The sequence below is a fragment of the Aythya marila genome (assembly GCF_965140915.1).
Source record: "Aythya marila genome assembly, chromosome: 3".
Taxonomy (NCBI): domain Eukaryota; kingdom Metazoa; phylum Chordata; class Aves; order Anseriformes; family Anatidae; genus Aythya; species Aythya marila.
Window position 1 is genome coordinate 34856864 of NC_139044.1, and position 17888 is coordinate 34874751.

At 32.8% G+C, this 17888-nt stretch overlaps 1 protein-coding gene across 1 annotated transcript in view; it reads right to left on the minus strand.

The window, feature by feature from the left end:
* KIF6 (kinesin family member 6) overlaps positions 1 to 17888 on the minus strand; it is a gene marked incomplete at both ends in the record, with an annotated part of 170796 nt that overhangs the window by 82519 nt on the left and 70389 nt on the right. Inside the window, 3 exons of the mRNA XM_082758077.1 lie at positions 11321 to 11533; positions 13619 to 13760; positions 14606 to 14711. Coding sequence (XP_082614203.1) covers positions 11321 to 11533; positions 13619 to 13760; positions 14606 to 14711 — 461 coding nt within the window. The remainder of the gene's footprint in view (positions 1 to 11320; positions 11534 to 13618; positions 13761 to 14605; positions 14712 to 17888) is intronic.

Below are 17888 nucleotides of genomic sequence, written 5' to 3' on the forward strand. Positions count from 1 at the left end.
AAAAATAAGAAAAACTGGTTAGGGAGTGAAAATAAACCTTAAGCACTGTAGTATGAAAAAGTGGACATCTTAGAACTTTGTCATGACAATCATGAACTTTGTCATGTCTTTCACCATATCAGAGTCAGATACATGGTTTGAAGAACTGGAATTACAGTTAAATGCTTACCAAGATAAGATAATTTAGCTACACCACGTCAGCTGCAGGGGACTAACCATAATCACTGGCATCTCAGGGACCTTGGGTTGCATGCAGTTCTCAAAGAACCATTTTAGCTCTTTCTACAACTATTCATAACCAGTAAAATTTTCAGATTTGCTTTAATTTACTGAAGTGTTAGACCAGCTCCTACCTGCCTCTAGCAACAAAATGATTAAAGACTGTTTTCAATGTAGCTCAGTTAGTTTTTACAGCTGAGTATCTCAGCTATGGGTCCCTAAGACAGGCCCTGCAATGAACATAATTAAGAGTTTTTACCTGACCTATGAGTAAGAACTACCTGAAGTTCACAATGAAGTCAATAATGCTCCAAATTTTCTCACATTAACCTAAATTCCTTGCTGACATGGCATTATTCTTTTAAAAGTATCTTTCTGAACCTACAGGAACAGTGGCTGAAACTGAACAAAACAAAGGCACAGTTACAAAATAGATGTTCCAGAGTTAAAACTACAAGACATAAAACAAGATGTATTGGACATATGGATACATGTGAGTTGTACAGTTTTTGTTTTATTCAGCAAAATCATCCAAAGGTTTAAGAGCCTTACCAACTTACAGAAGCACAAAACTGGCTTGAAACATCTGTATGAATCTTATCTTAACCTGTTATATGCATTAAAAATATCAGGAAAAAAAAAAAGGTGGAGGGGTTGTGGGGCATTTCCAATAATTTCTAGTTTGGGTTTATTGCTGAAATATCTTTAGACGTGTCTCTCAAGGCAATATCTGTTTTTGTTAGACCAGGACACGAAAAGCCATTTTCAAGATTAAATACAAACTATATAAGCAAAACAGAACTCTTAATTTTATTATACAGCAGAATTAGTACTACCTGCACAGAAATATGTGAAGGTTAAGCTAATATTATGAACTTCTAGTCTTTTGTATTAACCCTATGCATAAACAATGTGCATGCAGTGGCTCTATTAAAAGACACTGTAGTCACTTGGGACTGATGTTCTTAATAATAACAATATGGAAGAAGTTTCACAGATGTATTTGCCAATCCTGACACTCAATATATAAAGGAATTCAGTCACCCTTCAAATACGCAGAAACTTTCAGGAGCACATTTTACCTCTAAAATATCAAGAGTTGAAGAGGTTCAGTCACAAAAAGTAAAAACATCTTTAAGGAGTTAGTCTGAAGAATCTAATATCATTTTTAGACAGCCAAAATATGGCTAAAGAATCAGGAAGCCAAAAAAGATTTGAAATAGTAGAGAACTTCCAGGGAACACTAGGTTACATTTCAGCAGAGTAATCTGGATAAAAGAACAGTAAACTCACATAAAAATACTGGAAACTTTCCCCATCTAAACAGACTCAAGAGGAAGGCTGTAAAAACTGCCAAAAGCATCTTTAACAAGGTTCCAAACATACGTTCTACATCAGAAGAGATTCCCAGCTGAAAAGTGGAGAGAAAAACACAATAGATATCTTAGACAAACCAGAAATCTTTTGTAAAACTAAATAAATCTGGGGAAAGAAAAAGCTGTTGATGGCCATGTAAGTGGTAAGTGGTTTACATAACAGCATTTTCAATATATAAGATAATCAAGTTTCAACATCTCCAAAAAATTAATGAAAGTACTGTAATGATCCAATCCCCACTCTCATTAAAACCTTACAACTTATAAAATCTGCCTTTGATGTTGCAAATGGAGATTTGCAACAAAAAAGCTCCTCTAGCTCCAAAAAAGCAAAATCTGGGCTTCATCTCCTAAAAATAACTCCACGTTCATATTTATAAACACTTAGTTAAGAGGACAAAAATCCTAACACAGAGAGCTTTATCATAGAATGCCAGTTGCAAGAGCTTGCTTAACTTTAAATCAACAACATATATTTATATTTCTTTGTAACAAGGAATAGTCATCTGTTGTTGCTTACATGGATGTTTCTAGAGCCTCAAACTTCTCAATCCACTCATTTTTTACTGTTCACTAATCTCAGTGAGTTTGATTCGAAGTCCTTACTCAAGCAAAACTCACAGGGGACTCACTGTGAATTCTGACAAAATAAAGCTTTTGAAAGCCACACAGTTAGAAGACGACATTTTGAAAAAGAAAAAAAAAAAAAAAAAAAAAAAAAAGCACAAGTTAGTCAAGACTCCTATAAACAGGCAGAGTTATCACAGTGAATAATATGATAGCTCTCTTTGTTTTTACTGCAAACAATGTACATTTAAAGGAAGCTATTTTTTTCCAGAAAGAAATTCTATGAATCTTTTGCTTTTTGTTTATTTCACTAGATTAAAAGGAGAAATAAAACTCTGATATTCAAGACAGAGATACCAAACATGCATAAAAGCACATGACATACTCAGGAAGGCAATTAATCTCCTGATCACATGCAACAAAACATGTGCTTGAAGTTAGATGCGCATATTCGTATTTATTACAAGAACTAGAGCAATAAATATTTTATCTGGTGACTAGAAATACCAGAAAATGACTTTCTTAAACTTCTCAGAAGTATAACCCCATAACATTGTTCAAAAGCATATGCCGACTGAAAATATTTAGATATTTTAAAAAGCCTTCAAAATAAATTCAGCAAATCTTAGGTAATGAAGTCAGATACTTCCTGTTTGGTCCTTAAACTTGGCAATAAGAAAACGTACCACAGATAATCATTCTGTATTATAGAAAACAATACATAAGAAGTTAGGGACACAAGGTGTCTTTCTAAATATTAACAAAGGTAAAAAATAGTAACAAAAGTTTAACAGTAGCAATGAAATATTCTGAACATCTAACTAACAGCTGGTAGAAGTTCGGCTGGAGAATGAAAGTATTTTTTCCTGGACTTGTAACAGAAGATACAGGACATCATTTCTATTCTCAGTGGTCAGAAAGATCATCAGTAAGTCTGAACAATGTCCAAAAAGCATCAATGATTACTTTGCTGACCAAATTGCAATAAAATAGGTATATTTGTTTGGTGGCAAACAACCTCAGTCATGAGCACAGTGTCAGGATTCTGCCCCCAGGTATTCCAAAGCATCACTGGACCCACAAAAGGCCCCAAGAAACATATACTTTTGCTAAGCACTTAATTTTTCTGGTGTGTTGAGACCTGTTTTTTTTCTAAATGAAGGACACAGAAGAGATTATGATGGAAAACCTCAGTCAATCCTTTCCATTAGGGAGCTTTCTGTGGGTTTCCCAACAATAGAAAGAAGCTTTTACCCCAAATTATTACATAAATATATACAATAGCCAAGATAAATATTTTGAAAAGTCTTAATACAAGCTGAAAATATTTAGCTTTCATAATTGAACAGTTGGTGTGTTATCATCACTGCTTTCCCACTATTCATAATCACCATCTGTTTATAGAAACCTTCTCTCAACTTTCATTTTAAAGTCAACTTGTCAGCCATTCAGTGGGATGCTCTTTTTCATACATGCTTGCATACCACCAAAAAATGAACTTAACCGCCGATTGGGTTGTATAGCAGATAAGTTCTTTACCAGCCTCTAAAAAATCCCCATAACTTTTCTAATAAAAAAGAAGAAATAGTTAAAAATGGTCAAAACCTGATACTAACTTTTTTTTTTTTTTTTTTTTTTTTTTTTTGTGAGAGTAAAACAATTTCTCTCTCAAACCCATCAGCATATTCCTGGGACACCTGTCCCAGGAATGCAGGTGGCATCCTTGCCTATGCAGGGCAGTTGGAACTAGAAGGTATTTAAGGTCCATTCCAGTCCAAGCCATTCTAGGTATTCACACTGTTTTATGGTAACCAAATTGTTTACATTTCAGTAGAAAAACTAATACAGTAGGAGTAAAAATGACATCATATATCTCTTACACTGACAGAATTATGCTACAAACAAGCAGAAGTCTGAGATCTATTTCAAAACAAGACTTATCCATATAGAAAAAGTGAAAAAAGCATGATAAAAGTCAAATACAACACAATGTTTATCACTGCACTGACATATGTGATGAAGTCTGATTTTTTCTTCTTTTGCCAGAATTCTTCATGCTTTGATTTATCCTGAAACTACCAATATATAATAGTGGCACCATCTCCTGAGAAAGACTCTATGTAGTTCTATATTTGGGTTAGGATTTCACATAAAGGATCTCTACATGATATAAATTATGAATAAAACTAAATCTGCAGGAGAAACTTTACAATGAAGTACATTGAACTAAAAATAAAAATGTTGAAGCCTATGTAAAGCTCAGGTTATTATGCCAATAATTTATCTTTGCATTTTCTGGAATGCTCATCTGAAACATAGATTAAATTCATAGCCAAAGAGCTATGTCTGTTTCAGATTTATGAACAATATCACGATGCAGTAAATAATAGCAGATACCCAGCCTAGCTACTGAGTATGTTGGAATGTTGTGCACACTTACTCATGTAGTTATGGATGTATAATTTAGAGTGTTCTGTGATTAAGATGGCTATTGAAAAGTAAGTTCTCCTTTTTCATGATATAACAGTTGGACTAGGATAAAAAGCTCTGGTCTGTTCACTCCAATCTAACTGTCTTCTGCAATCTGTAAAAGCTCCTCAGTGATGGAAGCTGGCTTGCCAAAATGTCAGCAGCAGGCAACCTTCCAATCTAAACAGACAGTGTCGCACTGTTGCCTTACTGAATTAGAGGAGAATGATACCTAGCATTCCCTCCCAAAAGAAGTCTCTTGGGATCCAAGAACAACAAATCTGACAGCATGTAAACTGGTCTGATTTTTCACTGAAGAATTCAATGCTATGTAACCTATTGTCATCAGCAAAACCTAGGATAGGACATTACTAAGATGCTGTGTTTGTGTATTCTTCTGCTCTAATCACCACACAGAGCATCCTGATACAGGCTGTGATATAAACTAAAGAAACAGAAAACACAGCAACAATGCACATGTCCAATTTCAGTCATTCTTATTAGGTCTGTTGGTATCAAACCTCTTGGTTGATAATAATTTACTAATGACATTCTGAATATGAGCCCTTATATTTAAATAAACAGTTAAGGACATAGCTGTTCAGATTAAAATCTGATTTAACATGAAATCAACTGTTTACAACTTAGTATTTATTAGCAGTTGGTCAATATGATATAGTGGTGCCCAAGACACATTCAGAATGCAAATCTGAGTAACAGTCTTTGTTTCTATGATTGTAGAATTACCATCATCAAAGTCTACTATTTAGATTTTCAGGCATATAGGAGGTGGAGAAAAGATAGAATGTACATGAAGGTAAATAGTATGATATGTATATCAAGCCTTAAAAGATATGTTATTTGAATTTAATTTCTTCTGAAAGAGCACACATATTCAGTGTAGCATGGATTAAGAAAGTCACAAATCTATGTGACGTATCTATGTGACTTTCTTATGTAGATACAGATAGGATTCTCCCACAAATATTTCACTAAACTAAATATTTCTTTATATACTTTCTGTTGATTTCCTAGTTTCTTTTCAGAATAAAGAAACAAGATAGGAAAACAGAAGGACATTAGAGATATGATTAGAAACATGACACTAGAAATACAATTTTATATTGCATTAAATTAGACTGTAGAGTAGACAAAACAGAATTAAAGAGAAAACCTGAAAACTAATCAAACCATTAAAATAGTTTACTTGATATAGCCTATATGCTGTAAATTGAAATATGCATAAATTATATAGGGTATGGAAACTGTTTAAATGATGAAGAATAGTTTTAATGTTACACTAAAGGCTCTACTTGGGAGTTCTACCTTGGCTCAGGCCCAAGCCCTTTCACACATCTTTAGCAAATCCTTAATGCCTATAGACAAGAAGACATATGCATGTAGTTCAGATGGCTTTTGAAAAGAATGCATAGCTTCAGAATTACGATTATTATTTTCAGGTTTGCAATATGTGAAATATGAAGCTCAAGTGAGAATGATACCTCACTTCTACTTCTCTTCTTTTTGATGAAATGCCAGGACAGAATTCTAAGACAGGTCATCATCAAAAATTTTTCTGAAATATCAGTCCTTGCCATGTAGAGTGCAGGAGATACAGCCCAACAATTCAGGCATTTAAGCTGACATACTGGTTCCTACTTTATATTCAAAGATCACTGTTGTACATATACACATCATTTGTATTGTTACTGAGGACAGTATCAAATGTGAGAATTTGCTAATGCTTCTGAGATTCTTATTTAAAAACTAAAGAATAAGTGGCATTACATAAATGATGTAATTAAACTAGTCATTTGTTGATAAAATACAGCTACTTTCTGCTGACATATTCCTGAGGTTATCAAAAGCTTTGTGCTAAGAGGAAACATATCTATCTAGTAAAAAATTAAATCAAAAATCAAAAAAACAAATCAAGTAAATTCTTCCTATAAAATATGAGCATGATAAATAGAAAAAGTAGGAGTCAAAGGGAAATCTTCAGCTGTTGAGTAATTACAAATACAAACAAGCAATATGAGAGCATTTTACACAGAAACGGGAAGAGGTAATCAGTAAACAAATTCTAAACTTCTCCTTTGTTTTAGAAGATAAATTAAATACTAACACACAGGCATAAGACAACAGATGTAAGATTAGTCTAGTGTAGTATCCTGTACAGTAAGTGGCAGCTTGGCACTGTTAGATAACTTTAAAGAATATGTGAAGTAACTACTGTAAAAATCCATTATATGAATAATATAATAGGACTCACCCTGAGTTCTCATCATTCATAAAACCTGAAGAAGGAGTTTTAGTATTCTCTCTTCTGATAATCTTTAATATCTTTAAAGCTGTATTTTATCTCTAATTCCTGACTACTTACTGATATCTTAGTCTCTGGTACAGGGTCTCACTATGCCTTTTGACAGTGATTATTCTAAAATCAGAATATCCTGAGTTGGAAGGGAAGCACAAGGATCAATGAGTCCAACTCCTGTCTCCACGCAGGACCACACCAAAAAATCTGTCATTATGATAATGACTTTTTAATTATTTCCCTGAATCTCACATTTAAAATATTGTAGAGCTGAATAAAAAAATACATATTATTTTCTTTGTAGAAACCAGAATAACCAGAAATCTTAAGATTTCAATTTCTATTATTTTTTCCCCACAGTATCCTTAGGCTTAGTTCTGGTTCTTTCACATGTGTGCAGCTCATGGTATGAAACTCCTGTCCATTTATCTATTCCTTGTAACCTCTTTCTCATTTATTGGCTATGATAATTTCTTTCTCATTCCTGCATTCAGTCTCATCCACAATAATTAACAAGATCAAATCCTGCACTAGGACACTGGCAAAAGTCTAAGTCCCAACTTGCCAGCTCTTGTGTCTGAATTTTGAGTTGAAGATTCTCTCTCGCAGTTAAAAAAATATTTACAAAATACATAAAAGAGAGTACGCAGAAGCATAAGTCATGAGTATGTAAAGCAGATATATATGATAGTAAATAAAGAAAAAATACAACTATGCAACAATTATGCCTACAGTTACTGGAAGTTGTTTTATGTGGGTTTTGAAACTAACAATTTGCAAAAATATTGTTATTTATTGTCATTTAGCCAACTCAGAGGATGCAAGGAAAGATAACTGCAATGTTTAGCAGTTAACAGTTTTTAATTAACCACCATAAAAACTTCCTTACTTACACAATCCATGTTAACTGGCCAATATAATTTGTATTGTCTGAGTTACTGTTTCTGTAAAGTATTAAGCAGATACTTAATAAATCCCATGACATTATTTACATGACTAAAGTTAAATGTATATTTAAAACCTTGTAAAATCAGGTTCTACAAATGGTTTCAGTTAGTTCTGAAAATTTTGTATACAGAAGAATTTTTTTTTTTTTCAAAATAATAATATTAAATACTGCTTTTGCTTCACTATCTTTTAAGACTGACTGGCCTGAAATCTAATGATTTTTTTAAATGAATATTTATCCTCATCTATAAGATGTATGAGTCAGTATTCATAACTTCTGGAGCTGACAATATAAGTTTCTGGGATTTCTTTAATATTTGTGTTAACTGATATAAAAGACTCTATTAGCAAAAATAGTTATGAAATCTGGTGAGGTCTATGGTAATTCCTAAATCTTGAGAAAAACATTTCGTATTTTTGTAATGGCTTCTGTCAAACTGCTTTCTGATTCTTTCACAAATCTACTGAGACTGATGACAATTTTATCATTGTAGGAGGTCTGTAGCTATCAGAAATTACCATGATAAGAAGGATGGCTTCTGAATTCCGTAGGGAAATTTGAAGGCCAAAAGGAAATACTTCAGTCAGAATATCTATTTAGTGGGTATCAGAGCATTAAGATAACATACCTGAAAATAACATCTTGCCATGAAAGTTGACCACTGCACTTTGCACAACTGGTGATTTTTCAAAACATTTTGCTTCATTGTTACGTGGAATTAATTGGCTTAATCAAGTCTGAAGCATACATATATGTCCAGGACTGAGTCCAATAAGAAAGAGAGTCATATCCCAGCAATTAGCACACAGAGCTGAGGGTTTTTGGCTGCCGAAGAATGTACCACTATATCTTTGCACTGTCAAAGCTTTATAATAAAATAGAACTGTTATAACCATTTGAAATTTTATCCTACTTTGCAGCTAAGGATCTCAAAATACTAACTTGCCTACAAAAACTGGGATGCTTAAGTAGATGTGCTGTCCCCCCGATTTTAATGTGATCTTGATCCAACAGTACTGTAATTTATAGTTTTATTATTAGTTTTTATCATGGCATAGACTGCTTGTCCTAATACTGGCTTTCTTTTTACTGATTTTTACTTTTTTTTTTTTTCCCTTTCTTGAGAGCCTTCTAGGCTTAGTGTAGCTACAAACTGATTTGAAAAATATGTAATAGTCTGACTATTCTCCATGAACTTTTAAATATAAGTGTTAGTTTCAACATGAAAATGTATTGAAGCTTTTTATTTTCAGAAACTTTAAGAAATCAAAAAAAATATATATATATATATATAGTTATTTGTACAATAGGGAGAAAATGCTGTCATTCTCAGAGACACGAAATAACGAGAGAGCACAGAAACTAAATTATATTATTGCAAAGACAATTGGTCTCCCAAGATTGGGTTTAAGGCATCCGGGCAAAGCTGTATGGGTTGTATTATTAAGAGTTGTTCTACTACTTTTTTTTTTTTATTATTATTATTACATTTTTTACTCTAAAGTATTCCTTGAGCACCATAACACAAACATTAAGACAAAAAAGGTTATAAGGCATTATCTTTGTAACACCAATAAATTACAGAAGATTAGAAGTCCTAATGCTGCCAACATTACTGTACTAGTCTTGTGGAAGAATGTCAGGCCACTGGAAGGGACTGCAGACATATAAGCATATAAGCTGCTTAAAATAATCTAGAAATAACTTACTATTCACCTGTAGCCCCCACAGAAATATGAGCACAAATTTTAAAAATAAATTAATTGTAATGAAACTAAGGGAGGGTTTTTATGTCCACATTTTGCATCTTGGTTGTTGAGGACTTTATTGTTTTCATGTCCACATGGAATATCATGGCATATCAGAATCTGACCCAAAGCTGATTGAAAAGAGGAATGGAAAGAAGGGGATAGGTTTATAGTTACTTTCAGGATGAGAAAGCCATATAATATGCAATCCAATTATATACAAAAAGTCTCATCTCAAAACAAATTACCTTTTCATGACAGAAGTCCACCTAAAACGCATTATCCTAACAGGATAGGAATCAGCTACATATTGATTAACCAAAGAAAAAACTTCATTGTCATAGCAGGTTCTCTGTGCCAACCATCTGTCCCAAATTATTCTTTTCTTAATGAACAGTACTTTGTATGTTTACCTAATAAATTTTACAAAACAACTCAAGTAGAGTAAAGAATGAATAACAAAAAATGGCTTTACTAAGAGATCTTTTATCAGTTACATACGGATAAATAGTACCCATTTGCTGACAAAGGTATGGCAAATGGTAAAACTGTATTCTGGTTGTGTTAGCTTTCTGAAATGAATGCACTATTTATCAATTCAGCTCTAACTTGTTTGCAAATGATATGAGTTTTTGAACCACTTCAAAAATAGTTATTTTTAAATACATCAGAACAAGAATTTTGAATTTGTTCTCACTTACCAAGGTCTTGCTGCAGAAAGGTAGCATTTCAATAAAACTATTCACATGCACAAAAATGCAGTTATTTGTAATTTCTGGAACTAAGGCTTTAATTCATTTGATCACATTAATTTAGTAATAATTGCAATAATCACAGTGGTTTATTAAAAAAATAAATAAAAACCATGTCAAAATAACATAACATAAGCAAAATTTTTAAAGACAATCAAAAAAAGTTTGTGTTTACAATTTGATATAAGAGCTAGAATCATAATTACTGAAATCTCATTCTATTTGAATATAACGTTTCTCTCCTAGGCTGAAAGATTAAAAGTGTTTATTGTTGTTTTAGGATACTGTATGATTAATAATGCTTGCACAGAACTTCTTTCAATATCTACTGTTCTGGTTTAGATTTTTGTTTTTATTTTTTGTTTAAAGTCACTACCTCCAAATCTTTTTGGGAAAAATCACAGAATCACAGAATTTCTAGGTTGGAAGAGACCTCAAGATCATCGAGTCCAACCTCTGACATCGAGTCCAACCTCTGCCCTAAAACTAACAGTCCTCCACTAAACCATATTGCTAAGTTCAACATCTAAATGTCTTTTAAAGACCTCGAGGGATGGTGACTCCACCACATCCTAATATTTTTTATGAGTTATGCTTAAAAAATGCTTTTCTGAGAACAAATTTACTTGAAGAAGTAGGCTTGCAGCTGAATTTATATTCCATTTTTGGAGGACTGTTCAACAGAGAATTCACATCAGTTTGTTAAAGCCATTGACACCTTGAGAGGGCTATAAATTTAAATCCCTGAATTTGCAGATACAGAATTAGCACAATACTGCTGGTATTAAATAAATAAATTAAAATAAATAAATAATAATAAAATAAATAAATACATAAATAAAATCTGGCTCTGTTACACATTTGATAATATGCTGAAGGTCATACTGAAATAACCCAATAACTGCTCACTTAATTACACTAACCTGTCTGTCTGGAAAGAAAAGGCAGTCTGTTAACTGAAGAGCTGAGATCTTTTGCCTCTTTCAGGCTAAAGCAGTTAGATGGGCTCCACTTTTCTTCCAAGTTTATAGAAAGAGACTGCTCCAAGGCTGTAGAACCAGCAGAGGCAACATTAAGCTGGAAAAGAGCATCTTGTGTTTTCTTTTTCTCTTTCTTTAGCATATTTACTAGAATATCTGCAAGATGCATTAAGGAAATCATCAAGGGTTTCTTCTATATAGCAAAAATCTTATTTGTTTATCCCTAAGTTTTTTTTATTCAAGTGGAAAAATTCACATATGGAAGCCCATTTGTGAATGTGAATTTAGAGTTGGGCATATTTTTTATAAACATATCCAAGCACTCTGGTTTTTGCAAAACAGCAGAATCATTTCTACCAGGCACTAATAAATTCACACATCACCACAAATGCTGATCCCATTAACTCAGTGCTTGATAAAAATATTTACAGGCAAACAGAAATGAAAACTCTGATAACTTATTGACATTGTGTGACACTCTCTTTTTTACTCTTTAAATTCTTTAAACAAAATCTCCAAAGAAAAGAAAATAAACCCTTAACTTACAGGTATATTGGCAAGAGTATCACATTTGTAATCTTTTCACAATAAGAAAGCTTACTAAATAGTAGAACAGGTATTTAGGAAATTTATTCCAATAACACTACATATTTCTTCCATATTTACATTTATATTTACATCCACATTTTATATTTCTACATATTCATTAGAAGTATATTTCATAGAAATATATTTTGCCTAACAACAGATAGAGGGCTTACAATGAAAATTGTGTTTACATTCAGCCAAAACCACAGAACTTCCTGTGAGATATATATATATATATATATTTATATTCATTCTAATCCTGATTAATCTTCTAAATGAACCACAGAAAATGTGAAGTAGTCTTTGGGGAATATTAATAACTAAACTGGGTAGCAATAATAAAACACTTTACAATTCAGTTATAATTGACTAAAAAGCTTCAATACTTCCCATCATTTTATCACAGTAGTCATGTTATTAAATCTCTAATGATGATGTACTGTCACTTAGAGGCTGCATACTGAAAAATAGTTTTTGTTCAAAGTTTTATACTTTATGTACATACTGTACTATACTACTACTATACTATATCCACATACTCTTATGTGGATTTTTCCAACATGCGTCTTCCTTGTACTTCGGTAAACAAAGCCATATATACCTATCAAGTACAGGAACATTTGATATAGATGCTTTGTTTTTTCTCATTAGCAACTTCATACCAATTAAATCATTTATATCAGGAAGAAATGTTTCTATACATCCAGAAGCATACCCAGACCTGAAAACTGATACCAAAATCGAGCAATTTTTTTAAAAAAGAAAGGATCATTCAGTATTATGACTAAAACTATTTGAAAGTGCCCCTTGGAATGCAAAAATTTTCTGTGACAAAAAAAAATTGAGAAGCTTTCCTGCCACCTCAGTTCAGACTGGTAACGTGCTACATGCAAATGAAATAAAAATTAATTATCTTTTCATATTAAAAAAAAAATAATTATCTGGAACTGCTGTATATGAAGAATACAGCTGAGTTTGCTTTTTTTACTAATAACTGTGAAAGAAAGTATGTTACCTATAAATCTAAGAAGACAAAACTGTTTTTCAGTTCTCTGCCACATTCAAATTTTACCCACAGAGTAGCCACAAAGTTAAGGACATGGTGATACTGTGGTCTGCCCACAGCTCTGTCAGCCAGCTAAAAATAACTCCCTACCTTCATCATGCAATGGTACAGCTACTCCTGTCTGCTGTGAGGCCCTGAAATGGATAAAGCACATCTGAGCAGTTTAATATTTTTACATGCAAAAGGCCTTAGCTTTAATTTAATTTTTAAAGATGCATGTTTTGTAAGGTAATAGCTAATAAAATATAGTATCAGAATTTCCTGTTCTACAAAAAAGGTTTAATTTGCTTGAGGAAAGTGTTTTAGGTGTGGCTTTATCCACAGTATTTGGATCTTGGCTAGACCATTCTAAAGATAAGTGGTGCCTGAATCCAGACTTTTGGTTTGGGTCACAATTGAAATAGAAGCAGGTGCAAAGTAGGGGTCCTGCCACATAAAAGTTGGGAACTAAGTAATTGCTTTAACACAATGGGGTCAATAGAGAGAAATTCTTTTCATACAGGCAACTCCTATCTCACACACAGAAAAAAATACTGTAGCCACATCAGCTGAAACCCAAATTAATATTTTTCTTTCACAAAGGATACTGATCTCATTGTCTCTTTGCTGCAGAAGTTCTTTTAGTTTTTTCAACTCTTCTTTTCCCGCTTCTTTGTTAGTGTCTTTTTCTTCAGAGATGGGTTGTGAGACTGTTTTTTTATCAGAAATCTTTGAATGGTTCATTAGTTGCTATCAGAAGAAACAAACAAACAAAAGGTATGCTCTTGTAACCTTACCTCCAGCTATGTATTTATTTTACTCAGTAACTGTCTAGCTGTGTCTGCAAAGGAAAAGGCCTGCCTAGACTCTTGAGAGAACAAACTCATCATCAGTTGACTGTCAAGTTATATGCATTGCATCAAGTGTCGGGCAAGTTTTATTAGTTGACCTTCACTACCAAACACAAATTACTTTACCCTTTCTACACATAAACTCAAGTGTTCTCTACCATTACAGTGCTTTCACCATTAACAATATAATTATTTAAAGACAATAAGGTCAGGAATGTTTACACTATTATATCAGAAAGCTCTATCCCAAAATACAAAGTATATATTACCTTCTATTAATTTCTGTTGTTCCTACTTCAAGTGTATATTTCAACAATTTAGAAGGGCTTACAACACTATTATAACAGTTAGTGTAACAGATTCAAGGATATGGTATTTTACTTTTTTTTTTTTTTTTTAATCTCTTTTGATTTGTCAAAAATAAAGACTCCATAGTGCTCTGAATACATATGAATGTATCTATCCATTTACAAATAACTTGTAATGGATTTATTCAAATAACTTGCAGTCCTCTTTTATGAGTTACCACATGCTGAAATCCTTGCTGGGTTTTCTACACAATTCTTCTGCATTTTTCTAATTAAATTTGAAATTTCTATCAGTTCTCCCTGCATTGCACAGTTTGTTTTATCCTTTTCCAATGCCTCTCAACCGTACTGCATTTCTTTTGACTCTTTTCAACTGTAAATGCCTTCAAATAATTTTCAGTCCCAGATGCACTTTCACTATGTTTAAAATAAATACCTTCACATGAGAGAAGCAGTACTTGATCTTGCGCATGTCTGCACCAACATCCAGAGTGCTTTCAGGATCGTTATCTTCCAGAAACGTTTCAATTAACTTATCCAACCTGAAAAGACATAACATTTTTAAGGGGAAAAAAATCACAAACAAACAGACAACTCTGTAAAGAATTTAAAGATCTTCTTACATTAAGGTTTTAAATTAAGAATTTAAATTAAGAATATAAAGAATTAAGAATTAGAATTCAATTAAGAATTTAAAGATCTTTTTGACAAACCTTTGTCAAATTCTGATTCACCAAGCTGACTGATATTAGCAGGTTATTTCCTTCGACATCTATGCAATTACAGGGTATTTTTGTGCCTGATATTAAAACCTGGATTTGATACTGGAGATTGTACAACTGCATATTAAAAAATACTTTCACATACTAATGCATAGTTTTAGAACTGAAAGCAATGAAGAAGTAATCTTTAGTTCTTCTCATTTATTTTATAACCTTCTGTTCTCCTGCCATCTAATAATTAACATGATCTAAAGCCTGTCCTCTCAGAAAACATAACAGATGAAATTTTTAGAGGCTTTGTGCATAGGATTTTTAATATCTACGGTTATTGTCAGAAGGTAAAACTATTTATTTTTATGTTACAAGAATCAGCTGATAACATAACTTTCATATATAAAATTGCTTGCTCCAAATACCATGCAGAACATCTAATTTTTTGATGCAGATATTTATATGTTTCTCAAAGACCTACTGCTCTTCTGATTAATGGAACGTAGACAGCATTTCATTCTCTTATAATTTATACTTATTTAACAAGCACCTGACAACATCTCTGTAGGCAGAAGTAATTCTTATTTCAATAAATCAGTCTTCATAAGAAAATCTGGCACACAGGAACATCCTTCTGCTCTTTCAAAACCAAATTAAAATATTTGGACTGGAAACCTACACAATATACCATCCCTTTGAGCTGGATATGCATATGCAGCTATATGCATAGAGTCAGATTTTCTCTTGCATGCTTTCTTATCACCTCCCTGGGTTTTGTGTTCCAGAATGTAAGAAAAAGGAGAAGGACAGAGGACCTCTCAACCAAAATCAGCCCCTAACCCACTTACTAAGATATGCTTCTGGAAAATAGCAAGTGCAAGTTTGACCTCCATCAGCTGGTTTTTGATTAAAGGCCCATGCTTCTTGACAAATGCTGTAACCATTAAGGTAACAGGCAAATGGTGGGCAACAACTGCAGTCACATGTCTTGTAAATAATAATTCTATGATTTTAACTGTATATTTAGGTTACTGTCCTCAGAAGATGATCTTAGGTGAAGCTGAGTGAGCTGCTGTATCTAAAATAATTGCATTTATAGCCAAATGGTCAGAGAAAAGTAGGAGTTCAGAACTATGTCTGTGCCTAGCATTTTTTTGACTAGTTCTGTTCATCTCCGCACATAATACTCATGCCTTCTGAATGTCCCTTAATAGTCACTTATCCTCTTCAATTACAGGATTGGGAATATTATTGCTATTTGATTATCTTAAGCATTTTGCTGTAACTCCATAACCAAAATTATAGTCATTATAATATTACAGTATCTAAAGCTGGCCCTAAAGTAAGTGGTTGGGAGATTGCCCTGGCTTTGAATACTTATTTTACTAAGACTTGGCAAATTACTATATTGTAATAACAATTCTCTGTGAGAAGATGAAACTATGAGATGCATGACAAACAGAAAAAAACAAACAAACAAACAAACATTATTTTTAGAAGAAAAATACCTGGAAACTAGGAACTGTATGACAGTATATCCTAACAGACAGGTTTGGTTATTTTTCTCCTCCAGATTTCACCATGACAAAGTGCCAATACTCAAAACAGGGGAAAAAGAATACAGCAACCCTCAGGTAGTTTCTGATAAACTGTGCTTTCCCATTTTCATCACTTTAGTTAAAGAACAAGAACAAGAGATTGTTTATACCAGTCATAGTTGCAAAATTACTGACTTTTGAATTTATGGAACACCCACTGAAGACAATGTGAACTTTACATGTGGAGGGCTTAAAAGAGAGGATATTTAAAGATAAATATAATTTACAAAAGATGATCAATTGGCATTGATCATCTTCTCACATTAAAAGACTACAAAAACTGCTGGGCAAAAGATACCAAAATTCTACTTATTGCTACATGATTTTTTACTCATGAAGAGTTCAACAACAACAACAACAAAAAGTCAGAAAAAAAAAAGAGTCCTGTTGTACAAGAGGATATTCATATACTCTCTACAAACACCATGACCAGGAGAACTAACCCTTCATACATGGAGGCAGGCATTTGTTTAACGGGAATAATAATAATTAACTGGGAAAAGACAAACGTTTGCACTATTAAGAACACTATATAGTGATTATACGACATGGAGAGAGTCAGTATTTGTCAAAATCCTAAGCACCATATTGATTTCAGTGAATAACAGGAAACAAAACTATTTTTCATAACTAGACTGTCTAGACTGACTATATGAAGTCATCTATAAAAATGAGCCTTTAATCTTGAACTACAATGTAGAAAAGAGATATTTTACCCTGAGTAAGATTACCTGTTTGCCAGGGTCTTAGCCATTCTCAGGTTACCATGGATTTAGGCTATGGAAATCAATCAAAAAAATTACACTAACTTCCACCATTACCATTACTAGAATAACATGGCAGAAAGTTAAAATATTTCAAGAGGAAAAAAGAATATAGAATCCTTGTTAAAAAACAAACAAACAAACAAAAAAACCTCTACTTTTGATTGCCAGTTGAGAGTCAAAGTTAACTTGTCAAGTGTAATGAGTTAGACAAGCTGGAGTTATAGATATGATCTTCTATTTCTTGTTTCTTATGCTACTTTTAATATGTTTGGCATTAGTGAAAAAAAAAATAATAACAGTATAATCCATTTTTTTGGTGTCTCAAAGACTACATGGAAGGCAAAACAGGTCTAAATCACCAGACTAAGTCAAGTCTGAAATAGCAGACCGTAAATCAGAAGTTTAAACCAATTAAGTTTCATCGCCAATTGGTGGAAACTGCAGAATCTTCAGTGTATTTTTAGATACTTTTCTAAAATTTCAACTTTAAGAATTAGAACAAGCACAGACTAGCCTAGCCTGAACACTACAGAAATACACAACAAATAAATAAATGAAAAGGGAAGAAAAAAAATGATCCCCCCATCCCCATCAAAACCCGCAGATGAAATCACGTACCCCTTACTTTTTTTAAGGTTTCC